This window comes from Haliotis rubra, unplaced genomic scaffold (assembly GCF_003918875.1).
Source record: "Haliotis rubra isolate DU_JTF1 unplaced genomic scaffold, ASM391887v1 Scf306, whole genome shotgun sequence".
Classification (NCBI taxonomy): domain Eukaryota; kingdom Metazoa; phylum Mollusca; class Gastropoda; order Lepetellida; family Haliotidae; genus Haliotis; species Haliotis rubra.
The window spans coordinates 807208-833393 of NW_025766976.1; the positions used below are offsets into that span (position 1 = coordinate 807208).

At 43.1% G+C, this 26186-nt stretch overlaps 1 protein-coding gene across 1 annotated transcript in view; it reads right to left on the minus strand.

The window, feature by feature from the left end:
• The window catches only part of LOC124282886 (contactin-like), a 76014-nt gene that overhangs the window by 13989 nt on the left and 35839 nt on the right, over window positions 1–26186 (minus strand). The window contains 21 exon segments of the mRNA XM_046718919.1: window positions 439–586; window positions 1224–1313; window positions 3007–3100; window positions 3231–3378; window positions 3931–4086; window positions 4702–4828; window positions 5669–5835; window positions 6954–7244; window positions 7559–7700; window positions 9527–9657; window positions 11643–11827; window positions 12670–12775; window positions 14485–14718; window positions 15256–15351; window positions 16518–16697; window positions 16700–16852; window positions 17381–17494; window positions 19102–19250; window positions 20461–20546; window positions 23972–24066; window positions 24544–24647. Of these exon segments, the coding sequence (XP_046574875.1) occupies window positions 439–586; window positions 1224–1313; window positions 3007–3100; window positions 3231–3378; window positions 3931–4086; window positions 4702–4828; window positions 5669–5835; window positions 6954–7244; window positions 7559–7700; window positions 9527–9657; window positions 11643–11827; window positions 12670–12775; window positions 14485–14718; window positions 15256–15351; window positions 16518–16697; window positions 16700–16852; window positions 17381–17494; window positions 19102–19250; window positions 20461–20546; window positions 23972–24066; window positions 24544–24610 (2959 nt within the window). The 5' untranslated portion in view covers window positions 24611–24647.

Consider the following 26186-nt stretch of genomic DNA (forward strand, 5'->3'; position numbering starts at 1 on the left):
ACATTCAAGTCAACAATCGATCAAAATGCCACCTCAAAACGAGCTCGACATTCGGACATTCGGTAACACGCCCTTCTCCGGTTGTTTGGTTGGTGGGTGTTTAATGCCACACTCAGCAATATTCCAGCAATATGGCGGCGTCTGTAAATAATCGAGTCTGGACCAGACAATACAGTGATCAACATCATGAGCATCGATCTACGCAATTAGGATACGATGACATGTGTCAATCAAGTCAGCGAGCCTGACCACCCGATCCCGTTATTCGCCACTTACGACAAGCATAGGTTGCTGAAGACCAGTTCTAACCCGGATCTTCACGGGTCCCTTCTCCGGACAAATGATGCTTGTAAAGCGCCAACGGAGATACCTCACGCTGTTATACCTAAATATTGATGAGGATATGCTGGATATTCATGGGTACGGGAAGAAGCTTACTGTCCTCTGCCGACAAGACGATGCTGATGGTGGAGTTGGGGCCCTGGCCGAGACTGTTGAAGGCGGCCACCATTACCTCATACTCCAAGTAGTAGTTTTCTGAACCGACTGTCGTCACCCACTCGCCCACCTGACCTTCTACCGTGCCCTGAAGCACGCACATACAGGAGATAACAAGGTGGAATATGCAATGCAAGACCGGACGGGGATGGAGAGTCTCAATCTGATGCTTTGACCAATTATTCAGGACGGTCAGTAGGTGAAAAAGTCGAATTTCAAATATGTTTGACTCCCTCAGCTTCTTTCAGCTGTGAGTATTTTAGGATACATTTGTAATAGTTTTTCTTACAGCATTTCATATAAGTTATTGATAAAAATAGTGATAATTAATGAGAATTGTCTTAGGCATTTTAGTTATTTCTGGTCAACACTTTTCTTCTTTCTTTTCAAAATTTAAGTCGTTTGGGCTGGAGGGTTAACATGTTTACTTAAGAATATTTTGCATCGACATAGCTGTTGAGTATTACGACAGAGAGTGGGTAGATCCAAAAACTTCCGATATTGCTCGTTTTTATGACGATACCATTTTGTCTGCTGACTTATGGAAAAAAATACAATATGACGTCTTCATTACGTTACAAAGTTACGTGATAATACCACTACTTTTTGTATTGTCCATTCATTCATTGTTTTCGTTATTCTTATTATTATTGTCATTATTCCTGTTGCTGGTACCACGTATTCTCTCCTGTGACAAGTATCATCAGACTGAAATACATCAATACCTTCTGCCAAAGTCCTGCGGTGTTCGTCTGTTTCCGGTAGTAAATCCTGTAACCAAGGTTTTCTCCATTGTGATCTTCCGAATGCAGGGGCTGGGGCGGAGATCAAAGGAGTAGAGTGAAGACAATTGTAATGTAAAAGCGAACATAAATCCTGAGAAGTAGTTCCCATGTCTTACATAAAGGAACATAAATGCAGACATGCTTTGACGCACCATTGTGTGAAACCACGAGCTTGAGACACTGACAAACCAACATAACATAATCGATGAGAACCTAGTTCGAATCCACCATAGTTGCATTCTGGCCTAAACAAGGGACGCAACTCTGCAACTCTGCCTGAGGCGACTCGGTCATATATCCTTCTATAAAGGGATACGTGGATCAGTAGTTACACAAAACATTTGGTTAAAAAATTCCAGTTTGTCTAGAGAACCATATATTTTGTGAGTAAACTCTGAAGACTGCTTAACATCTACACAGTGATTATTGAGATGACAACACTTTATGGATGATCAACTTCTTTATTTCCACAATAGCGACGTCTCGGTATTGCATTATGCTTGAAAACGGTAGAAGAAGCTATACCGAAACGTCGCTTTTGTGAAAATAAAGAAGTTGATCATCCATTTTTTGTCATCTCTATACCACCAACTCCTAGAATGCCACTCAAACGAATCATAGTGATTAGTGTACAGAGCCTAACTGTGATGGACCACTCTGATGAAGATGTTTCAGAGTAATCCCCTTCACGATCCACACATTTCGGCTTACAATGACAGTGTGCCTGGGTCCCAGTGATCTAAACGGCGTCTTGCTGGGGGAAGTAAAACGTCCGTAAAATTCAATTTACGAGCGAGGTACATGGATGTGCAGTCAGCGTGCCATGTATCAGCATCGCTGCTTCTCCCTACAGACTGTCTAGTCAGAGCAACCTCTGGAAGAGAGGGCCTGAAATACGCCCACAGCACGCACTGGCCGTAAAACCGATTAGTGTTTGGCTCTGTGACTTGGCTTATTGCATGGATCAGCTTGTCGACACTGAGTTGTTGGCTATTGACTATATCGTTTAAGAGCCACAGTGATATGGCCGTGGCATTGCTGACTCGGCCGCCTCTCATTGACAACTGATTCTTGTAAACACACGTACCATTTCTACCAATATACCCGCAAGACACGTGTGTGTGTGTGTGTGTGTGTGTGTGTGTGTGTGTTTAGGGGTTCGCACCTCCCTTCCCCCCTTTTGTCATGAAAGTTTATTAAATGACCAATAAGAGGGAAAAAATGGATTGTGCGCACGCACGCATGCACGCACACACCTTCTCAAAAAGCTGATTATAGGGCTGACTGGCAGTCAAAGAAGACTTAATTCAAATACCATTTTGACGACAAGTTAAGGAAGTAATGCCCTTTGTAGTACGACAATTATCTGTACAACATTGTTTTAAGCCTTTTAGGTGTGTGCATGCCCATCAAGGTTCTAACGTATGCTCGTGCATTAACATCATGTGTGAGATATCTTCCCTGAATTATTTACGACTGCATCCTAGGTCGAGGACATTCTTACTATATTGTCATAGTTTATGTTAACGTTTGCTGTCAATTGTTTAAAACTAGTTATAGCGGTATGCCAGTGATACAGCGAATGGGTGTTATCTCCCCTTCAGTCATCACGCACCCGCCATTACCGAAGTAAATTAGTGTTTGTCTCTAGCACCGCATTCCCGAAGTGTGTCAGTCACCTATAAGTTGAGAGTTCAGATGACAAGACTCTCCTCAGACTCACCTCCCACGTGACCTTTAGTGCCCCAACCGTGCCTCCTCCGCCTCCGACGTCTTTTGGGGCTATGATGGAGCTGCGTTTGGAATCTTGTACGTCGCTGTAAGGAACGAGTTTAGTGAGGAGTTTAGTGATGAACTATCCGATCTCTTCAATATTGGTAACTGAGGCGTCAACATTTATGTCTCACTCGCTATGACGCTTGTTTAAATATTCCGATCTCCCCCAACTTACGTGAATGCACACTAGGAGTCCCACTTCCATAAATATTGCTGGCCACGACCCGGAAGTTGTATGACGACCCGGGACTGAGGTTTGATAGTTGTGCATAGCGCCTGTCTGGAAATTTGGTGTCTACTGCTTCCACGTTGGGAATACCTGAAACATAACGTGAAATGAGGGCGAGTTGAACTGCACTGGAGCGACGAGGAAGCACGCATACGCGCGTGTGCGCATGTACTAGCCCTGATTAGAGCGAGTTTCCTGGTGCCTATCTAGATACCACACGACACTGACTCCAAGCATACCAGTCCTTGTTTTATGCTTTTACTACCGAACCCGTGAAGAACCGTGTTAGATCTTCAGTAACCTATCCTTGTCGTAAGAGGCGACTAACGGGATCGGGTGGTCAGGCTCGCCGTCTGGGCTGACACGTCACCGTATCCCAATTGCGTAGATTGATGTGCATGCTGTGTAGCTGGAACATTGCTGAGTGCGGTGTAAAACTAAACTCACTCACCTTTGCTACCGAACAGGCAAGGAAACAACAAGCACCGTATATTATCGCATATTATTGTGACGTGATGGGCGATCTTACTGGGTTTGGGCGAGCAGAAGGTCTTTATACAGTTCATCGTCACTTCAGGATGGTTTGGCATAAACAAACATTCGATATATCGGACTTCGGAGGGTAGTATTGTGTTCACGTACCATCTAGAATGACCCTCCATTCCGGCCGGTAATCTGTACGAAACTGGACAGTAAATGACGTCAAAGGCATTCCGTGGGTTGCACCGATCGTCCAGGTGAGGGATGCTGACCTACCGGTTACTTCTGCAAATACCCCCGCTGGTTCTCCCGGCGGCCCTGAAGGGTTGGCAGATTTGGAAAATATATAACAATTCCTTTTCCTGTCGATTTAGAGTGGCCACTAAGGCTCATAAAGTTTGAGTAAACAAACTTCACATATACAAATAAAGAACGTCAATTCAAAAGAGTTATGAATCCAAACTATCCTCAAAAACAATAACTGCTATGAAGGGAAAGATTGTCGTGAAAATTATATGAATGGATCGCTGAAAAACAGTGATGACACCAGGTGTTCTCGAAAAGCGTAAGCATGTCCTGCCCTACCGGTGGCACCCACCACCCGAGAATCTCAAGTTCATGATTGTTGACAGATTAAGGGCCATAATAGGTGTGTGTCTTGTATTCGAACCCACAAGTTAAGTAACCTGGCTCGGGGACCTGATGCTTGTAACCACACTATGTTTAATATTTCGGTGAAACCCATTCGAAAATATAGTTCAGACATACCAAAGATGATAATCGAAGCGAACGTGAGGAAATCGGATCCTGGTACCTGAGGGACACAATTCCTAACTGTAAGTTCTACTTTGATCATTGACCTACCCGTTTCCATTATATTTTAAGAAGGAATATACTGGTTATAGTTGATGATGTGATTCGTGTTGTACTCACCTAGAACAGTAATGTCCGCGGACATAGCTGCCTTGTCCTGTACAGTTTGCGCTGTACACGTGTACTCCCCGGCATGTTTGTACTCAGCGTTCTTGATATAGAGTCCAGGTACCATCTCACGCATGCCCTGACAAGTCAATCAAACCAGACAAAACAATCAGTTACAAAACAAATCATCACGAAGAACCACGTACAACATTTTGAACCAATCGATTCATTCTGAAATGCAAATGGATTTCATACCGGCGAAGTCAAAATAATGGAGTTGATGCAGGGCTCACGATTCCAGTGCAAAGATACTCTATTTAAGATTTAGTATTGACTTAGCGCTAAGATCGCTTTTGGGCATGTAGGCCCAGGTAACGTACCCTCACCACTGGCAAAAGAGTGACCCCTCTTCAAATTATGAAGGGAACGTTTTGTCTGACGGTCTTTGCATCGAGTGTATCGATATCTCTATTCTAATGAGAAATTCACCATCACAGCCTCGTCGTGATCTGATTCGTATGGAACGAAGAACTTATCGTCCAATCAAATTGCTGTCATGTGCGAGAGAGTATATGTGCGAGATTTGAGAAAGGATGATATCACTTCCAAGCCGTAGCTATGTTGGTGAAAGGGCCTGGAGTATCTATCATGATAACATAGAATGAAGAAATACGCTGGATAATGGAGGTACCGTCAGGTATGACCGCTGCCATATTCCTAAAATTCAATGGAAGTGTTTAGTGATGACACATGATGACACATTAGTTATGTTCAGTTACTCAGTAACTTTGTACAAGACATGTATTCAAGTAGTTATCCGAAGGATAGACTGATGATCATTAAATATATAACCTCAATACAACACAATAGCCAGTTTTCAGACAGATTCCATTTCGCATTAAGGCCACTAAAGCTGTGAAAGTTTTACGAAAGGATACCACTTGCTCTCGAAAAGAAACAGAATTTAAAAAAACGACACCTTAGCAAAATGGGGATCTTTGTCGGTGTCGATCATGACGTCGTTGAAGTACCAGATGTATACGAGGTCGTGTGAGCGACGGTCAAAGGACGCTTCGCAGAAAAGAAAAGCTGTGTTATTCTGAACGACCCGAGTGTCGCTTGGCTTGCTTGTCAAGGTCGTCCGGCCTGAAAAATGGTTACCAAAGGAAGTGTGTAACATTAGATATGCTTGCAATACTGAATGTAAGTTTATTTTACACTACATGTAACAGTTTTGCCAAATGATGGCTAATGCTTTTTGTGTTGTAGTCGTTTTGGCGACTTTCTAAATAGACTTTATTTAAGTGTATACATTTATGTCACGGAATATAACCTTGATTTCTAATTTATTTTCAATAACTCGACATGACCATATATGTACAAAGATACAATCGGAATCATAATGGCGGAGAGTGTGGTTCCTCTTCAAACCCAAATCATAAGTTCCCTTTGTAACATCCCACTACTGAGTGAGTGAGTGAGTTTAATTTTACGTCGCACTCAGCAATATTCCAGCCATATGGTGGTCTGTAAATAATCGAGTCTGGAACAGACAATCCAGTGATCAACAACAGGAGCATCGATCTGCGCAATTGGGATACGATGACATGTATCAGCCAAGTCAGCGAGCCTGACCACCCGATCCCGTTAGTCGCCTCTTACGACACGCATGGGTTACTGAAGGCCAGTATTCTAACCCTGACCTTCGCGGGTCTCACACTACTGATCCCAGTCACTGAAGTGTTGGGAAAATACATAAAACCATCTGCCCCATTCATTCAAGTCTTCAGCTTGTGTGCTATAGGGCCGTAAGTAGGTCACGGCCCTTCGCGAGACCTTTCGTTGTTTTGTACTTCCGGTGACAAACAACGTTTCATTCCATTTTTGAATGGTTTCATGTATGGTTGTCAGTTGACAGTAATGAACCGATAATTATTGCAGGAGAGACACATGTCCGATCTAACTATCACCAAATTAGACAACTGTCATGACTGTCAACAGCTGTGACAGCCAAGCTGGTTGTACACTTGGTCCGGTCTAGTAAAGTCATATTTGGCGGTCGCGCAATTTGGAACGAGAACTGGTTCTTGAATATACCTTTGTCACCGAAAATTTGGTACCGGAAGTAAGTTGAGCCACGTCTCGCATATCGCAAGTTGGCGAGCGCAAAGGGAGCCGGGAACCATATTAGTACCGGAAGTAGACCCTAGCGAGAGGTCCTATTACGTGTGTCTATAGCCTATTTAAACCATCTAAACACACACCTACGACTTCTAGTTTACCGCCACTAGAAGCAGTTCCGGCGCCGTTGGTAGCTGTGCATTCGTATCTTCCGGCATCTTGGCTTGTGACGTCATTAATCAACAAGTTACCATTCGCCAACAACTGGAAATGCCCCGTCACTCCGGTAGATAACCCTAAACTTCGGCCATCTTTCTTCCATGTTATTTCCGGCTTGGGCGCAGCTTCCGGTTGGCAGATGATCGTTGCATTTCCTCCTATGGTGGCGAGCTGGGATGGATCGACTGGGCGCTTGGCAAACGACGGCGCAAACTCTAAAAACGAAATATCCGACATAATAGAATCCGTCTTAAATAGATCTCGGTTGTCTGGTAGCGTCATAATGTATCAGAAATGCTCTACTGCGTATATGAAAAACCATGTGTCAGCAATTGAGGTTTGTTTTTCCAACAGTGTGTAAGACCGTATTTCAACTGAAGAGAGAGAGAGGGAAGCTTCCGGTATTTTCTAGAATGCTGTAACAATATTATCGTAATCGTGTAGAATTTGTACGTGACGATTGATCCGTCAAAGTTTCACAGTAACATGAACACTGCTGTATGGTCTCCCTGAAATGGAATGGACGTACCCAGCACTCGCAATTCAGCGCTACTGTAAGTAGAACCATGCAGGTTGTCCGCCGCACACTGGTACATTCCATTATGTTTGGAGGGTTGAGCAGACTTGATCACCAGCACGTTCTCAGAGACTTCCACGTCCCCTGGTACAGACTAAAGACAAAACGTGTCAGAGTTTAAAGGCGAACATAAAGGGAGTTATGATGTTTCAATCTCCGGTGTCACTGAGGTATATAGTGAGTGAGTATGGTTTTACGACGCTTTTAGTTATATTCAAGCTATAACACGGCGGGGGACACCAGAAATGGGTTTCACACATTGTACCCATGGGGGAAATCGATCCTGGGTCTTCGGCAACGAGCGAACGTTCTAACCACGAAGCTACCCTGCCACCCCTACTGATGTACGGAATGAGCAACAGCTGTGCAGTGTAGACTAACCGTATATGTTGTGTTACATTTACCTGGTCTCGGCAAAATATACTTACGTACAAAAGAACGTGTACACAATAAATAGAGAATCTCACCAGAGTGCCTTTTTATATCAAATATATCACCATGAGTTGATAAAACAGCAAACTCCAAGGCTTGCCGAGGAGCTCTCACTTTTATCAACTCGTGGTGATATATTTGATATCAAAAGACACGAGGGTGAGATTCTATTTATCATCCAGTATCATACTTAATTTGAAACGTCACCAGTAACAAGCTCATTTTGAAGACTTGCGCATTAATACATCCAAGTGAACAAGAGTGATTGAAGGGTACGAGTGAGACCATTATGTCATAAAAAACAAGCACATACAAAAGTAGTGCTATCTTTTATTGCTTTAAATTCTGCAATGCATACGTTTCACCATTTCTTGGTGGCATTTTAAGTAAACTTTTATGTCGTCAGAACAAATCATGAACAAAAATAACTTATCGCGGTGGACATCTTTCTTTACAGCTAATGGAGATGAAAGTAGTCCGAAAATTTTGACCAATCAACAATTAGCTCAAAACTTATGTCCTATGAGATATCGCTTGATCTTCTACAAGCAATATCTCCTCTGGAAACCAATATGGGTTGATAAACTGACGTACATGCCTATTGTTTTGGTATTGTTTTCCAAAAGAGCAAACCGAAACATGAGTCTCATTAACCAATTCAAACAATGACCTACTTTTCAGCCGATCCGAATTTTCTCGTGTATGAGTGAAAAGAGACACTACAAACAACTATGGTTACACTACATTTCAATTTCTTGTTTCATAAGAAAATGGTATTTACAAATAAGTTTTAATTTTAAACTTTAATAAAATCGTATTTCTATATTTTATGGCGAGGTTTAGGCAGCATGACCTTAACTAAGACGTCACAGACTGCCCCTGTTTGATGAGGTCGTAAAATGATTCACAATTCATCTGGCTCACTGGTTACACCTGTTATGTGTTCTTTGCGCTTGTACCGTACAATGTGATTGATATAATATCAAGTCCGTACCAGACCGCCAACTTTTCAAGCGGCCGAGCCTCGTTTTGAGATTTCCATGATTTCCGTTTGTCAGAGCACGCCGTATGACAGAGCACGCTACAGGACGTGTTTGCAAGGATTAGAAGGAGCATAGTGTTGCAATGTACAAGTGATTAGATGTATCAAATAATACTGATTAATATTTTTATATCCAGTTGAATGAGTCTGTCTAAATATTCTCGACTGGTTATTGTACTAAGTTGCGCAATAGGAGGGAACCCAGTCATCAGGAAACGATACTGTTGTGTAATCAATGTTTTGAATTGAAATATTTTGAAAAGTCTCTTGATTGCCACTTACAAGTCACAGACTTTGTGCCACCACAGACATCGTACTCAGTTGCGAAGTTGCTAAGGAGCGTTCTATGATCTAAGTTGTCGCATGTTAAAACAACAAAATGTTAGATTTCTGGAATGTTACGAGTCAAGTGACAGTTAGTGGTTTGTGGGCTGATGATATCTTACCTGTAGACGTTGACCGTTCTTATACCACGAATACCGAGCACGGGGCCGACCTACAACCTCACACCTCCATGTGAGTTGACTGCCAATATCCACGTGTTGGTCTTTCAATGGGAAGATGAAGTATGGCTTTGCTGTCGATGGATAATGTGAAAGTGTACGTATAGTGTAATATTATCTTATTTTCATATATATTACTATATTTCCTAAAACAGCTAATATTTTATTGTCTTCGGCTAGGGGCATGTTTGGAACCAGAGTCGAAAACATAATCTGCCTGTAACACAAATCACACATACCATACTATTATATTGAATTGTCATCACTGAAAAAAATATCTAAAATATATTTCATAAAGTAATGACTTCGACATAAGTATTTCATTCAAAGTACAACTTCTTAGACGTTGAAAAAGAACCTAAGGTAGATAACCAGGTTAAATTAAATTTAATTCAAGGTGTGTGTGCGGGTGTGGGGTGTGGGGCGTGTGTCTTACACATTGTACATGCCTCTCCATAACAAACACTATCATTCATCCCCTCAATCTATTTTACACCCTTCACCGTAACTATGTACAGCCAATTTTCGGTTATCCTGCCCTGTAATTTTCACCAGTAATTTGCAATTTAGGCTCATTGCCCGTGGCAATCATGCAGTGGTCCCTACCATGCATTATATTGCAGCTGAAAAGATTATTTCGCTGTTGAATAACAATCTGCATTGGTCCATTTACATTTTGTAAATTTATTACACGAACCTACAAAATATCATTTTGTAAACGCCAGATGTGTTTGACTGATTTTGAATTGTCATCTGTAGATTTGTTAAAGGTCACATGCAACGTAAAACACAACTTTGCAGATTCTGATACATTTCGGTATGGACTTACAGTAACAAATGATAATAAATGAAGTTGAACAATAACGCGAAGAAAAAACCCCGCGAAATCGGAGTTCAACTGATTCACTAAATTCGCCCCAGCTGGGGTGAAAAGTGGTTCCAACAGCTGTGATACGCTGCGCTTCACTGCGCTCATGGTGCATGCGCAGTGAATTGGTTCGCGCAGCTTAGAAGCGTGATGTCCGGATTATAAGGTCGTGAGCAGGAGTAGTCTAATCTAGGTTGTGTACACAAACAACAAATAGTGAACAATCTACTCGTTACATAAAAAAAGAACCTTGTTAAGGATCTAGATCTACTCAGCTATGTGTCAGCCAGTGAGGCATTCGACACTTCAAGACGGAAAACCTTCGCTGGCGGTGAGTACTCGGAGTAGGCTTTGATGTGAGCTATTTTTCTTATGTTTCTCCGATATTTCACAGTCGCAATCTTCTTATGTGTTATGAGAGGAGATTACCGATTTAACTGTTTATATAGTTTCATTTGACTATTTCACCACACGTTCTTCTTACCGAGTCACTGTCTCAGTTCATTTTTTAACATTGTTACAAATTCGAACTGTGATATACATGTACATATGCCTCTGTCACAGACAAAACTCAGTGTCTGTTTTATTGACACCTATGTGGCTGCCTGCCTGTCTGCTAATGACAATGTGCAATGCACAACTTCGATCACTGACCACATGCAATTTGAACTTAACAAGTTTCAGGCTATATTCCATAAACAAAACGCATTGATTTATGGCTCGTGCACCCGAGTTCTGTCTCTGTCACATTATTGCAGACAGGCAGGTGTGATACTTGTACCCTTCGACATGTTATGGTGTATGTTGATTGCAAAATGTTATACACAAAAAATGAGCATGTATTTACAAAACCCAGCATTTCTATACACACACAAAGAGCGTATCGGCAAATGAACCAGCCAATGAAAGCCTTCGTTACACTTAAGTGCACGCCCACCCGCTCTGACTGGGTTCGGTATCCCGGGTGCTTCGATTCGAGGGAAGTAACCCCAAGTACAAATTATAGCACTTTTGATTTGTGATTGTACGCTTATAATTTTGTTTATTTGTTTTTTCATAATCAGCAATGTATATTATATGTCATGAATAAGTGATAATTGTGTTTTAATTGTGGTTGCATGTGACCTTTAACGTTTTAACTTGCCACCCAGCATCACCACCTCGTGTATTTTTACCCTTCTAGAGACATACCTTCTATGTTGACGTATAAGCTCTTGGAATCGGAGGCAGAAGATCCTCTCTTTACGTGGCAGGTGTAGTTGCCGCTGTCCTCCACGGCGGCGTTAGGGATAACCAAGACGCGGTTGAGGTCACTGTACCGCACATTTCCTGCCATAGGAGCATCGTCTCGTGTCCACGAGTAGTACAGTGGGAGACTAGGTGGAAGTAAGGGTCAAGGTCATACTCTAGCGCGTATATTATATTAGTTGTCCTCGAGTAGTACAATGGAAGGTTAGGTGGAAGTAAGGGTCAAGGTATTATTCTAGCACATTTAGTATAGTAGTTGCTGCGTACTTAATGCCAAACATGTAATTTCGTTCTACATGGACGCACAATGTTCATATCTTATCGTATGTTTTAAATTGTTTGTTGTTTAACGCCACACTCAGTAACTTTCCAGGTGTGGGGTCTGAAGCAGACAATCCAGTGATGAAGAGCATGAGCATGGATATAGGCTATTGGGATACGATGACACGTGTCAACCAAGAGTAAATTTAGAAACGGAGTCTTGCATCACAAAGCTAAACCTCAAGCAGTTGTACAGCTATATGGGAGTTACAAAAACGTTGACATCGCAATGAACCTTTGCGTTATTGCTAATACCAGTTGGCATTAACCTAAGTGTTACCACGAGAGTCAGTGCTGGCGCAAGTAATATTGGCGTAACTAGCAGTTAGTAATATATCAAAGAATAAAATCCAACCCAGAATAATGCTGAATATCAGATCCCTAGAAGAGACTTCCCAAATAATTGTGGGTAATTATTTTGGGTTTCACTAGGAGAGGGTTTCACTAAGTTGGAATAACTTATACCCAATCCATTCTCTTAAATAAATATGTTTAAATCAAATCAATTATTTTGGGTCACCAATGCGCTATTCTATATTTTTCTACCACTTAGCAGATCAGTTTTCTCCTACGACGTATTCTCTTATTGTTGAGGTGACACCCTGACGTATTTACGTATGAAAGGTTTGAATGTCATGAAGGTCCGTACCGTCCGTATGCCAGACACTCTAACCGGATGTCTTCACCACGGAGGGGTGGGCTGGGGAACACGGCGGGGAAGTCGTTGTGGACGATGGGGCCGAAGTCGTTAGCAGCTGTAACAGAGTGAGTGAGTATGGTTTTACTCCGCTTTTAGCAATATTCCAGCAATATCATTGCGGGGATCCGTAGAAATGGGCTGCACACTTTGTGCCCATGTGGGGAATCGAACTGGGGTCTATGGCGTGACGAGCGAATACTTTAACAACTAGGCTACCCCATCGATGTAACAGAACAGTTTAACTACCTTTTAAACTTAATTGTTGAAAACATACTTTGTACACATAAAACTTTAAATGAATTGGGCGAAAATGTTTAAACTAGATGCCCTTTCCATAACTAGACATACGGTGAGCGGACAATATAGTATATATTAAACTCTGAAATAAATAAAGTGAATTAAATAATAGACAATTAAGTGAGATATGTTTATGTCCATATACTGAAGGACGAAAGAAGGGGAACGGATGTTATAATAATCATCTCACTGACATGTCACGTGTCTTTGCAGAGCGACTTTGGGTTTACGCCACTTAAGCAATATTGCAAGAATAACGCTTCATAGTTGGGCTTCATACATGCAAGAATCGAACCGTCTTTTGGTGTGACGAGTGAACACTTAATCCACTGGACTAAAGGCGCGAAGGCTTGACATGATATTCTATTTCACTCTTCTGAAGCATTCTATTTCTTCTGCTGGATGGACAAGCAGCCTTAGTTAGAAGCCCAGTTTTAGGCATCACCCGTCGTGACATGGCTACAGTTCTAAAACAGCGTTTATTTTCAGTCACTTTTCTGTTATGGGTGATCCTATTGTTTTCGTGAAATGTGTCGTATATTGATTTTAAAATGTTTTGAAGCTGAAGAATATAGGTGCGTAGGTAGAACCTTGGAACAACACACGTCGCCCCGTGTTGGTAAACGTCATGTGACGTCACGTTTAATTTGAAACACATATCAATATTGAAACGATTTTCACCGTTTTTACATTTTATCTTTAGATATTCGCCTAATGTGTAAAATGACACTTTTTCATGACGATTTACTCTCGTGCACGAATCAATAATATCAACTATATTTCTACTTTAAAATTTATCATTACTTTGCTTCAGCATTGACGGCATGGAGACTGCACCCTGTGACATCGGCCTACTGCTACTGAGGAGGTTGACGTGGTGACAGAATCTGTAGCTGGGATCATGTATCGTGACAAAAGGTTGCCAGCAGATGAAGCCTCGTCTTTCCGCACACATTGTATGTATAATTACCCCATCTATTCTTTACACTGAATGACAGGTATTTTTAGTTATCCATGCTCTCATCAACATTATTTTAAGTACCGGTATATGTATCGGGACGGTCGTGGTGGGTGTTTATTTGTTTATTGGTTTGTTTGTTGTTTAATGCCGCACTCAGCAACATTCCAACTATATGACAGCGGTCTGTAAATAATCGAGTCTGGACCAGTGATCAACATCATGACCATCGACCTACGCGATTGGGGTTGGTGGGAGGAGGTGAAGGGGTGTGGGGAATGCGTCTCTGGAAATTCTTGTCCATTTAAACGGTTTTACAAATGTCCAAGATATTTTTAAGTTCTGATGAAGGGATTGGTCTGAAACGTTGTGAGAGAAATTGTTTAATCGTAAAATTGGGATTACAACTTCTAAATTACTGAAAGACGGTTTTACAAACTGAAAGGCTTTGTTGATCATGGGATTAATAATCATAAGTCATCACCATCATTAGTCATAGTCATACGTACTCTCTCCTGTGATAATGAGTTGAATGCCGAGGCTGGTCCGGCTAGGGGGCTGGGAGGTGGCGACCGTCTGTCCGAGTGGGGCGGTGAGAGTGACCACACAGTGATAGGCCCCGGCGTCAGATTGCTGAGTCTCCGAGAAATACAATTTCCCGTTGTTGGAGATGAACATGTATTGATTGAGGCTGGGCCGTACAAAGTGTGCCGCGCTGTTCTTGAACCACTGGTAGCGGAGAACTGAAACAGTGAGTGAGTGAGTGAGTGAGTCACTACGTGCGTGCGTGCGCGAGTGAGTGAGTGAATGAGTGAGTGCGTGAATGAGTAAGTGAGCGAGTCAATCTAACGCCAAATTTCGGTTACATCAGCAATGTATGGGAGGATTTCCAACCCCTCGGTGTTGTCACGCGAATCTTGGATCTTGACATAAAATTTTAGTTTATATCGTGATATGATGTCTATAAAATATGTAATTCAATGTCGACGTTTAAGTGGTGTATTGAATACACAGTTACGTTTAAGTGATGTGTTGAATACACATAGTCGACTTTTAAGTAATGTACTGAGCACATTTTCGACATTAACGTGTTGTATTAAAACACGCAATCGATATTTAAGTGAGATATTGTATACACACAGTTTATTTACATTAAATTAAATTACGTTTTGACAACATTCACTTGACAGCTAAGTTATGTTTTAATACATGCTGTTCGAATGGTAAATAGTAAGGCATGTGTAAAATTTAATTAACACCTAAGCGTGTCTACCACTTACCTGGATTGAAGTTCGGGGGATTACAGCTGACCACTGTGCCCTGGTATAAAGGCGCTCGTACCGCTCCAGGGGGGTCGTTAGAAAACTCGTACAGGTCTGCAAGTGGAAGTTGTAGTCGCAAGTATACGCACGGGTCTGGTCGTAAGTATCAACACGGGTCTTGTCGTAAGTATCAGCACGTGTCTTGTAAGTATAAGCACGTGTCTTCTCGAAAGTATAAACACGGGTCTTGTAAGTATAAGCACGGGCCTTGTCGAAAGTATACACGGGTCTTGTAAGTATAAACCCGTGTTTTGTCGTAAGTATAAGCACGTGTCTTGTCGTAAGTATACACGGGTCTTGTAAGTATAAGCACGGGTCTTGTCGTAAATATAAGCGCTGGTCTCGTCGTAAGTATAAGCACTGGTCTTGTCGTAAGTATAAGCTCGGGTCTTGTTGTAAACCAGGGTCTTGTTGTAAACCAAGGTCACGTAACACAAAGTGATCGCAGCGCAAAGGTGATCGTAACGCCCTCACTTTAACGCAGACTTACGACAGCGCTATGATCGCTTTGTGGTAAGGCACCCAGGACGTAGGAGTAGGGTCGGATATGTGTCGTCTTTAAATGTCTTTCACAACCTTGATCCATTACTTAAGATCACATCATCACATCTGTCTTTCGGTGTTAAGGTGGCATGTTAGGTAAATATATAGATACATATCGCGATAGTGCTGACTATGGTTTTACACAGCTTTTAGCAATATTCCAGCAATATCACCGCTGTAGACACGAGAAATAGACTTCACGCACTGAACCCGTGTGGGGAATCACAAGACACACTGCTAAGAGACACACACCGGAACCAAAGGGAATGAATACCCGCTAGGGCTGTGGGGGTCCGGTGTTTTGTATATTAAAAGGCCATATATAGTGTTATCACTTTAGCAGAATCAGGGTCAAAAGCATACCAGAGACCATCATCTCATATGTGACCTCTACATGACATAAGGACCCCTAAGGCCTGGGGCCCGCCCGTTTCACAAAACCATCGTGGCGGTAAGGTGATCGTAACTCTTATACTTTAACATAGACTTACGACAGTCGTAGCTCTACAATCTTTTGTGAAACGGGGCCCCAATCTACAAAACGTTCTTATCTACAAAACGTTCACTGTGCTATTCATAAGCCTGTGATAATGTATAGACTTACGATAGGTCGTAACGTTACGAAGGCTTTGTAGATCGGTACCTAGATTATACGTGTGCACTTTAAGGCAACTTACAACCAAAGGACACTTGGATGGGGTCGCCTAGTATGATCCCCTTTTCGTTCTCAGCAGCACATTGGAAGTCCCCGACGTCTTCGGTAGCATCTGGGTTGACGAAGGACAGCTTCCCATTGGTCAGAGTGTAGCGGGAACTTGTCTGTGACGTCACCTGATACCAGTCACCTTGAGTATCTTTTTCATCCATCGGTAGACAGGCTGGGGATGTCCCGTGGCCGTACACTCGATAAACGCATTCACAGTCTTGCCCACAACAACCAGGTCACGAGGGGTGATCGAGAACTTCGGCCCCTTCACAACCTCGTTGGGATCGGTGACAGATGCCCCATAGCCTGGATGATTAGGAGAAATATTAGTGGAATTCCGATTTCGAATTGTCCCGTAGAAACCTTACTGGTCCGGCATTAAAGGCGACTTAATAGACTGGGTGGTCAGACTGTCAGACTTAATTGGTTGATGCTGCGAACAATTGAATGCGTCAGTGTAAAATAGTCACAACCCACTCATCATGCTTATTCCAGATAATTAAATATAGTGGTTTCCAAGGTCCAGTATTATCATTTTCAACATGAAATGACAGTTATCACTCGTTCTGTTATCGCAGGGATTATATAGGGGATTTCCATTGGCATCTTCATAATTATCATCCTCATGTTACGTTAAAAAAATTAATCAAGACAAGTAATGATGATGATGATGATGGATGACTATTAGTATATGGTGGATTTCCATTGATATCTTCATAATTATCATAATCATGTTACGTTACAATATTGATACGTTACAAGTGGTGATGATTCTGATGGATGATGGTGATGATGATGATGATGATGATGATAATGATGATAAAAGTTACTGACTGTGGTCTCTCTCAGCCTGGATAATCCTGTACGCCTCGTTCAGGCTGATCTCACAGATGAAGGGAAGGCTTACATCCGCCGACTCACGACCCCACGCGAACCTCGTCTCTGTGGCTATTGAAACAGGTTTTATACGTTAATAATTACATCAACAAATATTCAACATCTTATCTAACACGATATGTCCTTACTATCATCAGTGTGTTCAAAAGATTGACATTATCTTTTCTAGTGAAAAATGTACGGTGATATTTTAAACTTTTCCCATGTATAAACTTTCTGTGAGCAAATACATGGCCACCTTCGTGTCAATGTTTCGACATTCGACGAATGTACAGACAAAAGACACGTATTCATATGCAGACACCTGATGCATCCCCTCTACCGGCTTCCTCCAGGCAACCAACTGCATCCCTACTACCACTTCCTCCTATCTATCAACTGCATCCCCACCATCGGATGCATCCCCTCTACGAGCTTCCTCCAGGCAACTAACGGCTTCCCAACTATCCACTTCCTCTCTCTGTCAGCTGCACCAAGAGATGCATCCCCACCATCAAATGCATCCTACCAGCTGCCTCCAACCAATTTCATCCCCACTTCCTAATTCTTCCATCAGCTGCATCACGATAACCCACCTCATCTCACTACCCATTATATCTACTCCATCTACAGCATCTTGACTCTCTGCAGCACCAAAACAACCAAGTGTATCTACATCACGACAATCTGATGTATCCCAACTACCAAGGGCATCTTCATTACCCACTGTACTAGATTTACAAACCACTCGTGAAGATCCGGGTTAGAATTGATCTTCAGCAACCCACGCTGAGTGCGGCGTTAAACACCGAACAAAGCAAACCAAATCATAACCAACTGCATCCCGGCTCTCCGCTACACACCAACAACTTACTGCATCCCGGCTCTTTGGTACACACCAACTACCAACTGCATCCCGGCTCTCCGCTACACACCAACAACTTACTGCATCCCGGCTCTTTGGTACGCACCAACTACCAACTGCATCCCGGCTCTCCGCTACACACCAACAACTTACTGCATCCCGGCTCTTTGGTACACACCAACTACCAACTGCATCCCGGCTCTCCGCTACACACCAACAACTTACTGCATCCCGGCTCTTTGGTACACACCAACTACCAACTGCATCCCGGCTCTCCGCTACACACCAACCACTTACTGCATCCCGGCTCTCCGCTACACACCAACAACTTACTGCATCCCGGCTCTTTGGTACACACCAACTACCAACTGCATCCCGGCTCTCAGCTACACACCAACAACTTACTGCATCCCGGCTCTTTGGTACACACCAACTACCAATTGCATCCCGGCTCTCCGCTACACACCAACTACCAACTGCATCCCGGCTCTCCGCTACACACCATCTACCTACTGCAATCCGGCTCTCCGCTACACACCAACTACCAACTGCATCCCGGCTCTCCGCTACACACCATCTACCTACTGCAATCCGGCTCTCCGCTACACACCAACTACCAACTGCATCCCGGCTCTCCGCTACACACCAACTACTTACTGCATACTGCACCAATCAACCCGGCATCCCGGTTCTCCGCTACACACCAACTACCAACTGCATCCCGGCTCTCCGCTACACACCATCTACCTACTGCAATCCGGCTACCAGCAACATTCCTACTGCAGCCCCACGCTGCGAGACGAGAGTGACGTACTTGAGTATTTGTAGACAACGTATTTCGTGGCAAGGTCCCTGTCCTCGGGCTGAATCCAGTATTCTTCCGCCTGCAGCATGGACGTCCCATCCCCCTCCCAGTGTAGGTCATCGTTGGCCCCTATTCCACTCGTCCACCACTTGTTCTTCCTGCAGACGAAGACGCACACAATAAACATCGGGGGCTCACAGTCCTAACTGACTATCCCCAGTGAGAATGCTGTCACGATACATTCCGCGACAGTGATTTGCAAATTACGCTTTTTGGATTAAGAGTGAGTGAGTGTAGTTTTACGCCTCTTTAAGCAATATTCCAGCAATATCATGGCGGGGGACACCACAAATGGGCTTCACACATTGTACCCATGTGGGGAATTGATACCGGGTCTCTGATGTGACGAGCGAACGCTTTAACCACTGCGTCTCCATCGGACCTTTGTAGATTTAGAAAGCCAAGCATATGAAGGCAATAGACCACACTTATATCGAAGAGACGTGACTTCGAGACAAGTTGGACACATCATTGTTCGACACAACAGTGTTTGTTCCATTACCAATTGTTATTTAACGAATTTTGACATCTAAACAAGATATCGCCGGTGATGTTCCCAATTGATCAACTGATCGCCGGTGAAGGACACAAATTGAATTGGATCAACTGACACACAAACTTGAAGTGTATGTGTCGAATTCGAAAACATGTATTCCGTCTGTACCCACTGCTTTAAGAAATAATATTTTCATTCATTTCATTTCATATTTTCAGGGAATGTTATTCGAAAGCACGAAATTGTTCGGAAAGGATTTCTGGGGTATAGTGGTATCGTATCGAAGACCGGGTTCGATTCCCAACATCAAACAGCTTGTGGTATGAAGGCGGCGTTTTTCGATTTTGACACTCTGACATTTTCTTTATCAACTTCGCATGGGCACGAATGATGTATCTGGTTAAAACAACAAGATCATCCCTTACTTGCACACGTATAGTCTGTCATACAGACCCTGTAACAAATGTATCCAAGAACACCTACGCAAGTCTAGAATATGTGGCAAGTCTAGATTTTCAGTTTCAAGCTGAAAATGAAGAACGTCTCTGGGCTCCTTTTCATTATATTTAATGATTATTGTTTATGGACAGCACGGAAATGTACCTTATTATATAATTATATTTTCTTTTATATCCTGACACAAATTACAACAAATACGTGTTTGGCCCGAGTGAGTCACAGTTATATATTATTCAGGTATATTAAAAAACACAAGGAGCGCTGGTTTACAGTTATCTTGGGACTGTTACATTCATGACTTGGGGGTGCAGTGCAACTGACATGACGGTTGCTGCCCCCTTGTACACACCCACCTGTTGGTGTCGTAGCGCGTCAACCACGTCGACACAAACTCGTGTTCCTGTTTGGAATTAACGCTCAATAAGGACGCCCCGTCAACCTGAAACAGACAGACACTAAAATAATTCACAACCACATTTGGGGCGGTGCGGTAGCCGAGTGGTTAAAGCTTTCGCTCGTCACGCCGAAAACCGGGTTCGATTCCCCACATGGGTACAATGTGGGAAGCCCATTTCTGGTGTCACCCGCCGTGATGTTGCTGGAATATTGCTTAAAGCGGCGTAAAACTAAACTCACTCACACATTGTTTCCATCCACACAGTGACATTCTCAAATGCTGCTTCACGTGGCGTAAAATCCGGTTTACTCAGGTTGTGTATGCACAATTCTCAAATAACATCGATAGGTTTTCAACCAGTGTACCTGAGAAACTGTATAATGTTTAACTTGGATCAAGCAGCCTGTTGAGATAAATCTTTACTTCTCGTGAAATAGACAACAACAAATTTTTAACCTCTTAACATTTCAGATTACCAATTTTCTGGTGTGTATGGTTTTGCGTTGATATGTCTTCCTAACGCTATCGTAAACTGTTTTTGAACAATTCTTATCACAATTAAGGCTCCGTTTCACAAAACTATCGCCGCGCTACGACTGTCCTAAGCCCATGTTACAATATAGGAGGTACGAAGGTTACGAGAAAAGTTACGAGATCTTAGGCTTACGAGAGCTTTGTGAAACGGGGCTCTATTCTTACATATCGAACCCGTGAAGATCCGGGTTAAATTGATATTCAGCAACCCGTGCTTGTCGTCAGAGGCGACTGACGGGATCGGGTGGTCAGACTCGCTGACTTGGTTGACACATGTCATCGTATCCCAATTACGTAGATCGATGCTCAGGCTTTTGATCACTTTATTTAAGAAATACAGTTCGCTCTACCCCCATGTATAGTGTAATAAGTTAAAGTTACCCCATTGGCACGAGGCACGTAGCCCGAGATGCCACTACGGTCAATCAAAAAGCCAGGACAAATCGTGTTGTAACAGACAAACCTGAGTCGTGGGTGGGGTAACAGACTTGTACCATGAGATTTCGGCGGTGTGTTTAAAACAAAGTGGCGGGAAAATGAGTGCACCATATGATGTCATGAATATCACGTCATGCGCGGCATCTTAGGTCGTTTTAAATTAATTCTCAACCATGGAGGACGTGGAAACAAGTTTCATACCCAGCAGTGAATGAGTGGAATGATGAAATTGATGATATTCCACTTTCCCAAGCTGGTGAGGGCGATGGAGTTGAATTTAAAGTTTGAGGACCTAACTTTATCCCAGTCGAACATTTGCGAAAAGTCGCGATCAAATTGACCTGGATGTCAATGGATGATCTTCAATTCGACCCGTTTTCTGAAGAAAATAGGCCTGATGACATTACTAATCCTGTTAACCCGCTCAAACTGAACGATTTGCGAAAAATCAGAGAACGATATTTTGCAACGCATAGCTGATGCTGAAAGTAAGGCGAAGTGCGTATTTTCGACCAATGGCGATGATCCCGACAAGATATTTGTGTGCCAGAGATCAAAGACTTAACATCCGCCGATGTAAACAACTATCTGTCCAGGTTTGTGTTGGAAGCGCGAAAGGTAGATGGTTCAGAATATCCACCCAAATCCCTCTATCTCTTAGGTGCCGGTTGCTACGTCGCATGCGGGAAATGGGAAACATCGGCGTTAACTTTTTGGATACGAAAAATCTAGCGTGTCAGCGTTTCCGATAAGTTCTGAGTGCCGAGATGCGAAGATTACCAGCAAAAGGTATCGGCACGACTGTTAAACAAGATGAACCCATCAGCGAAGAAACCGAGAAAACTTTATGGGCTAAAGAATTGCTTGGGCATAAAACCAGCCAAAGTCTCCTGAACACAGTGTTCTTCTACAACTGTAAACTTTCCGGACTCCGAGCCTGTGATGAACATAGAAGCCTACAAGCTAATCAAATTTTGGTCGGGACTGATCAGAAGGGACCATATATCGAATTTCGTGGAACTACAGCCAAAAATTACACTGGAGGTTTGGCACACCGGGCAGTCGAGGCAAAAGTATTGCGTCACCACTCCACTGCAGACTTACCACGCCTGTATGAACTGTATCTATCCAAGATTGACAACAGTGGGCCGTTTTACAGGAGACCCCTTTCGGCTAAAGGAAATGACAAAAACATTCGATTTTCCAGTCAAGTGATTGGTGTCAACAAACTGAGCACTTTAGAGAAGAATATGTTCACTTCCGCTGGTATTCCTGGCTACTTCACAAACCACTCCGGGAAGCGCACGTGTGCTACACGTTTGTACGAAGAGGGAGTAGAAGAGCAGGAAATAATGCGAATAACCGGGCACAGAAGCGCTGAGGCAGTGAGAAAATACAAGCGACCATCACAGTCTTTGTTGTCAGCCATCGAAAACAAACTGGATCCACCTTTTGCACATAAACGAATGAAAACGGAGCCCTCTGCCACTCTAAACGCGGCGTCGCAAGTCACGGAGACGGCGGCGTCCACACCATCTATTGTGTATCAAAACTGCATCTTTAACTTTTAATTCCAGATTGAAAACAATCAGACGAACATGTGTATCGGAACTGTTTCTTTAAATTTCAATTCAAAATTGAAAACAATAGCAAAAGTACGAGGACGCTTTTTTCTAAGATGCCAANTGTTTTGTGATTTGATACCTACCGACGATAAATCTAAGGCAGAAGACAAACAGAAAAACGACGGTGTCGATGACCTAAATTAACAATCCTCGCTCAGGGCTAACTTACGTGCTGTTCTATTGGCTTGTCTGACCCCCAACGTTAAGACGTACGTCACCAGAAAAACAAATGATAAACAGTTTGATGACGGTTGACATTCGGATTAAATATCTTCTCTAAAGTAATAAAATTATTTTGTATTTCATCTGTGATTAATATAAACCATATAGGGCAATATGCAGGGGCGTCGCTACCATTATGAAAAAAGCCCGGGCTTATACAAGATTGTGGCTAAAAAGGTTGGGCAAGCCCTCAATACTATCTAAATATAAATCTTTCCAACCTATCGGGCTTACCCGAAAAAATGGCTTGCTACGCGCCTGATATGATCGTCGCATTTCGGGTGGTCAGGCTCGCTGACTTGGTTGACACATGTCATCGTATCCTTATTGCGTAGATCGATGCTCATGCTGTTGATCACTGGATTGTCTAGTCGATATACGATTATTTACAGACCGCCGCCATAAAGCTGGAATTTTGCTAAACACACTCACTCAATCTTACATATCGGGTAGTTAGCTTCTTTTTTGCATTTAACCTACTTGGTATCATTCTTTCAGAATTTAGGGCGGGAACTTTCCATGAACTTACTTGCTGCAAGTATCCAGAAAGTAAAATCCAGTTTGAAGAACCACCCACAGGCAAAGCTGTTTCACCAATACGGGTCTACCCAAACATACCGATTTTTTCCAAAACATTTCACAGCTTACCTCGCAAGCCAGGCTGGCCTCTGCGTGAACTCGAGTTGGATAAAACACAAAGTGATAGCATCTCTGTTCAAACTGCTCCCACCCAAGCGGGCAATCTGAAACAACACGCTCATTTGCATACAGACAGATCATCAGACACAATGTAGGTCTCACCACCACAGTGCAAAACAGGAATAAACTAAAATACTGACATGGAGCTTTGAGACTATCAAAACAAACGAACGAACCAACGAACCAACAAACAAACCAACAATATGTATTATGGGTTGATTACAATGGTAATGTCTAAACCTGGAACTAAATGGCATTGGAGACGCGTGTGTCCGACCTGCCTGCTAAGGTGTCAGAACCGATGTCTTTCAGCCTCAAATTCAAGCAAACTGTAAAGGCGAAGGGGAACGTTTCAAAATACAATTATCTGAGACGTCATTCTTCAGAATGTCGACAATAGTACAGGCGACAGGGATGTGATTTACTTACCATAAAGGTTTTGGCAGCAGACCAGTGGGATACAGAGCACAATGAAGAGACGGTCTACAATAGTACAGGCGATAGGGATGTGTTTTACTTACCATAAAGGTTTTGGCAGCAGACCAGTGGGATACAGAGCACAATGAAGAGACGGTTGAGGACGTCCATTATCAGGAGCAAAACATCAGGCGGCAGGGCAGACAATCTGCAGAAACGGGTCTGTACTCTTCACTATGGAGGAATAAAAGATTATATATATATACGTGTCGACTCACCATACAGTGACAGTAGCCAACATCACGTGTCAGCGGTAACAGTTTGCAGACACACGTGTAGAATCACATACGTGTGCCAACAGATTCACCATACAGTGACAGTGACAGCCAACATCACGTGTCAGCGGAGACAGTCTGCAGACACACGTGTAGACTCACCATACAGTGACAGTAGCCAACATCACGTGTCAGCGGAGACAGTCTGCAGACACACGTGTAGACTCACCATACAGTGACAGTAGCCAACATCACGTGTCAGCGGAGACAGTCTGCAGACACACGTGTCGACTCACCATGCAGTGACAGTAGCCAACATCACGTGTCAGCGGAGACAGTCTGCAGACACACGTGTCGACTCACCATACAGTGACAGTAGCCAACATCACGTGTCAGCGGAGACAGTCTGCAGACACACGTGTCGACTCACCATACAGTGACAGTAGCCAACATCACGTGTCAGCGGAGACAGTCTGCAGACACACGTGTAGACTCACCATACAGTGACAGTAGCCAACATCACGTGTCAGCGGAGACAGTCGTGTGCAGACACACGTGTCGACTCACCATACAGTGACAGTAGCCAACATCACGTGTCAGCGGAGACAGTCTGCAGACACACGTGTAGACTCACCATACAGTGACAGTAGCCAACATCACGTGTCAGCGGAGACAGTGTCATACAGTGACACACGTGTCAGCGTAGACTCACGTGTCATACAGTGACAGTAGCCAACATCACGTGTCAGCGGAGACAGTCGGCAGACACACGTGTAGTCTCACCATACGTGTCGACTCAGTGACAGTGACAGCCAACATCACGTGTCAGCGGAGACAGTCGGCAGACACACGTGTAGTCTCACCATACAGTGACAGTAGCCAACATCACGTGTCAGCGGAGACAGTCTGCACACTTATTGAAGAAAGCAGACACAACATGCTACTATCCCAGAACGCATCACGTGTTAGAGCACACAGTCTGAAGACACGTGACTCACCATAAAATTACCACTACCCGCTCTATGTACCAGAACAGACAGTCGTAACTGAAAACTATCCGTATACCTTACACAGACCACATCCATTTGAAGACACGTGGAGCAAAGTGAAAACTTTCCACCCGTATCACTCTATATATGTATATATTCTCTCGAATGACCAACTCTTCGTATCTACTTAAACATGCAGAGGCAGCCGGAAATATACATTTGCAAATTAAATTTGACACAAACAGGATCAAAACTGGCTGATTTATGGTGATGACGTTGATACGCCTCTGAAATACTTCATCAAATAACCATTTGTTGCTTTCCCATCAAACATAGGCATATATTCTCATTTGGCCCGACAGTTTATCTATTTTAATACACACTATCAAATTAGTTGCATTTACTTACTAAATAGACTGACTGACTGACTGAGTTTAGTTTTACACCGCTTTTAGCAATATTCCAGCAATATCACGGCGGGGG